Source organism: Rutidosis leptorrhynchoides, chromosome 2 (genome assembly GCF_046630445.1).
Source record: "Rutidosis leptorrhynchoides isolate AG116_Rl617_1_P2 chromosome 2, CSIRO_AGI_Rlap_v1, whole genome shotgun sequence".
Lineage (NCBI taxonomy): Eukaryota > Viridiplantae > Streptophyta > Magnoliopsida > Asterales > Asteraceae > Rutidosis > Rutidosis leptorrhynchoides.
The window spans coordinates 187,265,313-187,271,239 of record NC_092334.1 but is presented as its reverse complement, the minus strand read 5'-3'; the positions used below and the strand labels follow the sequence as shown (position 1 = coordinate 187,271,239).

Here is a 5,927-nt window from a genome sequence, read left to right as displayed (position 1 = left end):
AACAAACTTGTGTTGGCTGCACATAACATTTTAGTGCAAAATAAATTCTGTTTTTTCATAATTAAATCCTTAATTATTTTGGGGACTCAACAGAACTAATCTTCAAAGAATATATGATAGTCGTCAAAACCCTCAAAAATTCGTAGGTGCAAAGCTGTATATCCCCTTAGGGTTAAAAACCCGTGTTTATATAGTAGGAGGAAAAGTGGCCAGCACCGACCCGCATCGTGGCCGGAATCAGCACATCGCGACCGCGATACAAAAGAAACATCACGACCGTAATCGTTCAATCGCGACCGGGATTGGCTGTTTTCGAAAAACTCCATCTTCTGTCCATCTATCGCGATCGGAATAGCCCTAATCGCGACCGCGATCCAAACTCCTTCAGCAAATCTTCATTTTTTTCCTGTTTTATCTTATTTTGAGTCTATTTAAAGCTAACACTTTGCTGAAATCAACAGAAACAATATACCAAAGACTTCTCGAGCTAAAATCATCATTTTCTCTAAAATACCCGCAAAAGTCTTCAAGTTTTCGTGAATAAATAACAATAAGGAACCGATATCGTGACATAAAATGTGTATAATTAGAGCGATATCAGTCGGTATTATGTTACGTTGTATTTCTTGTGTATCATTCGTATTCCATTGTATTTATTATATTTAGATTGGTTGTATTTCAGTTTAGGTTAGGTGGGGCTTGGTATAGATAGTTTGTTTAGTTTAGCCGTTTTCTAAGTACGAGTCTCATTAGAATCCTCTTTTATATTTGAAATTTAAAATTCGTTTTCTATTTTTATAAAAGTTTATGACGACGAAAAAAAAAAAAGGATTCTGCGCTTGCTAGTTCGCTCCTCATACTTGTTTCCTTTTCCAACCAAAAAAATAACCCGACAATGCAGCGTAAAACTCCAAAAAAATTAGGGGAAAATTAACGAAACACTAGAAATCAGATTATATGGATCTACTGTGGTCAAAGATTAGGTACTTGTTCAGTTGATGGAACAATAGCCATCTTCGGTACCAGTGACCCAGCTTCATCATTCTTTACTTCAACTTTTAATTTCAAGGGTTTTTTTCAATTATATCATCTTGTTAATATATCGTCTCATTAACTTTCCAATTTCAATATTATATGTTAATGTTTCGTATTTTGAGTTAAATTTTTTTAATAGTAATTTGTTATTGTTGATAATCTTTTGATTAAGCTAATTAGTAGTAATTAATTGAAAATTTAGGTTAATGATAGAAGTGTTATAAAAGTTGTTTGGGTGCCACCAGAGTATGGCGATCCAATTGCATGTATAATTTCTGTAGTTTGTTTATTTAGGAAGAGGTAGCACAAGGTCTCCAATTTATTCTTATATATATTTATTATTTTATTATAATTATATAAATTATATTTACACACTCTTTTGCAGTGGCGAAAAAGAAATTTTTTTCACCCGGGGCGAACTTTTTTTTTTTAAAACTTATCAACTTTTTTGAATAAAATTTGAATGTTTTTGAGCAAAATATTAAAGTTTTTTGGGCAAAATGTGGAGGTTTTTTGACAAAATGTGAAGGTTTTTAGGCAAAATTTAGAGGTTTTGGGACAAAATTTGAAGGTTTTGGGGCAAAATATGGAGGCTATGGGGCAAAAAAAAAACATTCCACCGGGGACAAACTCGAAAAACCCAAAATTTTTACACTGAAAATTGCAAATCCACTGGAGGCGGGTGCCCCCCGTCCTTACCTATTTCCGCCACTGCTGTTTTGTTATATGCACACAGTGAGCCTGTTAAGTGGAAGCAATGCACAAACTTTGGGGGACCTATGGATCAAGTTCTAGATAGTCAATTTGGGAACTGTCGTTCGGATTTGAAATTGGTGAGTATTATGTTGATAGAGTGATTTTTGTTTAAAAAATTTCATGTTGGATTTTAGATTTGATTTACTTTGCTAGTTTATGTTTGTTTAGTGTTGTAAATGGCGGCCATCTCGGCCGACTAGTCGGTTTGGTGACTAGCTCGTCCGGTTTTGCCCAAAAACATCTAATAAGTCGGTCAACACTAAATAGTTAGGTCAAAGTCGGTCAAAGTCAAGGTTGGTCAAAGTTAGCTAAAATTTAAAAATCTTACACTCAGATTTTGTGCTTTATACATATGTTTGCTATAATGGAGTTGCATTTTATACTATGATAGTTTACTGAATATGAAATTCTTATCAGAATGTGTTAAGGGTGCAAGCATGTGAAGATAAACAAGTTTTTCATTTTGGGTTTTTTTTTTTTTTTTTTTTATTCTATAAGTTATACTACGTATAATACAAACTATTCATATCTTTTTTTAAGGTGCATCGGTTTACCATGTAATCATTTTGTTTATTGTTCTTCTTTTTAAGTTACATATCTTCTTTTAAAGTTTGTGTTTCACTTGCAAACAATTGCTTATTCAAATGGCCTTTTAAAAGTATATGAGATCTCAGATTCTATGGAACTGAAGAGCTGGTAACTACAGGTGTCCATATTTTGTAATGCCTACATTCTTATATTTATTTATTGCTACTGCATTTTAAAATCTAAGACTTAATTATATTATACATATCAAAGCGGCCCATATTCTTTATATTAGGTGCTTATTTTCCAGAACTTCTTATTATTCACATTCTACAATGACCTTGGTTATCGATGTTTATGGAGCCCTAATATGTTTTAATATAGTTGATGCTTGTTGACTTGAGTTCTCAGTTCAACTTCTTGCAGTTTGTTGTGGAGTTAACTCTTTAACACGTGGTTTTACCAAATGATGAATCAAATCTGCTGCTTATGAGATGATGTTGTGTAATGGCTATGAACAATAAAATTTGATATTTTAATATGATGTTTAGATTATTCTTCGTTTCTTAATCTTACACTTTTAATTGTACATGGTTTTGGATGCTTTTATTGGTCCAAACACAATTTATTGACGCTAGTAAGCATCATCATCTGCAACTACCTACCCTGGTTTTACAAAAAATACTACTACTTTTTTCCTTGGTCGTTGGTGTTATCTATGATCTATGACTATAATGATAATAAGGTCAGATAAAAAACCCCGATTTGTTGAACGGGAAATTTGGGTTAAGATCATGATGATCTGTTCTGAAAGCTAACGGAGAATTTGTAGCTGAATTAGTGGTCGGGATCATTTCCGACCAGTTCGATTCATCTTGATGCACAAAATCGTTTCCCCATTCTGTGAAGTAGTTTGACCCCGAAGGCGAATATCCTTGCAAAAAATTGTTATCGGTTTCATTGGAATTTTGAAATTGTTGTCCAAATGATGCTAACGGAAACGAAAATGAATTTGGTACCGTCGTATCCAAATCTGAGGTACTGACTCTGAGATTTGTTCTGAGGTTTGATAGCACTTTTTCAGATTTTGGAGGGGGAAGTAGTTGGTGGTTGTGGTGGTGGATTTCATGTTTTTCCGGTGATCGTGGTGGTGCAATTGCAGCTGGATTGCAGGTGTGTTTACCTCTGTATGTGATCTCAAACACTGTGGGGTCCTCATCCGTTCTCTGTACTTGTTTTCTCGACATGCAGTTGTGGACATAACGATATGTGCATCTGTAATAGCTTCTGCAAAAGTAAACAAAAACAGCCCATTAATATATCAATATTCGAATCCCATGATTGACACAAGTAAATGTTTCAAATATTAGTCGTAATGACTGTAGGGACCCCACAGAAATGACCTCACACATACTTTGGTTTCTCGAACTATTAACCGATATTCAACCTGATTGTCAACAATAACGGGTTCCACACTATCTTTCTTGATATATATATATTGGTAGAATCAAGAGGGAAGTAACCATTCGGGGAAAGCAGAGGGAAGCAAATTTTTTTTTTTTCGTTTTTTGAAAAAACTTTGTTCACAAACATTATAGATGAGATGAAAATATGAACATTTAGTAGAGACACTTTGTGATAAATATATTTATTTTGGCGGGAAAACGTCCGGAGAAGTAATATATAACAATTATCGTGTTTTTCGAGCGTATTTTGAGGTTTTAGCTATTGGTGTTTAGATATTAGGGTTTAGATATTACGGTTTAGAAATTTAGGGTTTAGGGTTTAGATTTAGGGTTTAGATTTAGGATTTAGATTGAGTTTTTAACACGAACGGTTTAGAGTTTAGGGTTTAGAGTTTAGGGTTTGGTGTTTTGGGTTTATGGAATAAACCCAAAATACCAAACCCTAAACCCTAAACCCTAAACTCTAAATCGGGCTAAATTTTACTTCACAAAACATGGAAAAAAAAAACGTTCATGTTCTTCACGGACAATATTATCTTGAATGTTATTTTTGTCGATCGTTTTCCCGCATAAATAATAACATTCATCACGAAGTGTCTCTTCTAAATGTTCATATTTTTGTGTGATCTTGATGCCGGAAAAAAAAAATTCAAAAAAAACGAAAAAAAAAAAATTTGCTTCCCCCCGCTTCCCCGATTGGTTACTTCCCCATTGATCCTGCCCATATATATATATATATATATATATATATATATATATATATATATATATATATATATATATATATATATTTCCTCGATATGAACATTATGTATATATTCATGAAAAAACTCGTGTAGGGTGTATGTATTTGCCTTTAAAAAAAAAATATGTTTATTACAGTAGAAATAAGTACTTAAACCGATGTTACCTTGGGTATTTAGCACCCAAAATGTCTTTTTGTCCGTACTTTCTCCAACTATAACCGTCATCCGTGTTTCCTTCCAACCCATTATCAGTCGAGATTCGTATTTGGTTTTTCCATGTTGGCATTGTCTTCCTATGACATCAAAAAATAAAAATAAAAAGTATTAGAGCTTTGTTACATAGTTGATGCATATTGTTATCTTTTTAATCCAGAAACGATATAAACCTCTTCTTGGATACGACTTTCTGATCCTGCTGAATTTCAAAATGCTTATTGAACTCCCCGCTTCGTGGGCTCTCGTCCATGGAAACTGATGATTCGGGCTGGCTGGGTATTGGCTGGGCTAATGTTGGTATTTGAGCACTTGAGTCAACCCAGTTGACCATTAACAATGCTCTGTCATATGATGATATGATTTCTTGTAACAAAGCATGTTTTGTTTCAAGGGAAGATTCTGAGCTCAAAATGGACTTTAGTTGTCTGGCTAGTTCCATACCTTGTGTTAACTCATTGATAATACAAACACTAGTGTCCATATGGAGTTTATGTTGTGTACAATTTACGATGCAAAGTGTACAATCGAATATTTAAAAGTCAGTGCTTATAGGATGATGTGGTGTGTTTGAGAAGAAGAAGAATGAGGTGGTTTTAAGGATTTAAAAGATGAGAAAATGTTGAAGGTTGACTGAAGAAACCGTGTGAAGTGTTTATTTCTTCCAAAAATGCACTGGTCATTGTACCTTTTACGGCTGACTAATTCAAATATAAGTAATTTACTTATTAAACCTTTTTTACTTTAGGATTTAGGAATTTTATACTGTATTCGCACTTGCAACTCTTTAAATTCTTTTGTGAAAAAATTATGCCGTTGGTACGGGTGGTTGTTTACATTATCATTATAACCAAGGTTGCAAAATTCGTTATTCGGGGATTAATCGGTCAGGACTTTGAAAGGATTAATCGGCAATTCGGAGATTAATCGGGGATTAATAGGATTGTAGTGTATACAATTAAATGATAAATTTTAAAAATTTATGTGTAAATATCGAAGAAAACTATGAACATAAACATAAACTTTAATGTAATCGTTTAAAATTTTTCATTTTATTCAAAAACTTTAAAGTATTAGTTTAAATTCATGTTAAAATGTTGGTCAATTTTGACTTTGACCGACTTTGATTATCAAATTCGATTTTGAACCATCAATCTACGTTAACCGACTAATTAAATGGATTTTG

At 33.2% G+C, this 5,927-nt stretch overlaps 1 protein-coding gene across 1 annotated transcript; it reads right to left on the bottom strand.

The window, feature by feature from the left end:
• Positions 1-2,848: 2,848 nt before the first annotated feature.
• Positions 2,849-5,324, bottom strand: LOC139891603 (probable WRKY transcription factor 53). The gene is made up of 3 exons (XM_071874581.1): positions 4,915-5,324; positions 4,693-4,821; positions 2,849-3,603 (listed from the first exon to the last, which is right to left on the bottom strand). The coding sequence occupies exons 1-3, from the start codon at positions 5,223-5,225 to the stop codon at positions 3,063-3,065; spliced, it is 981 nt and encodes a 326-aa protein (XP_071730682.1). The 5' UTR covers positions 5,226-5,324; the 3' UTR covers positions 2,849-3,062.
• Between the last annotated feature and the right edge of the window lie 603 nt (positions 5,325-5,927).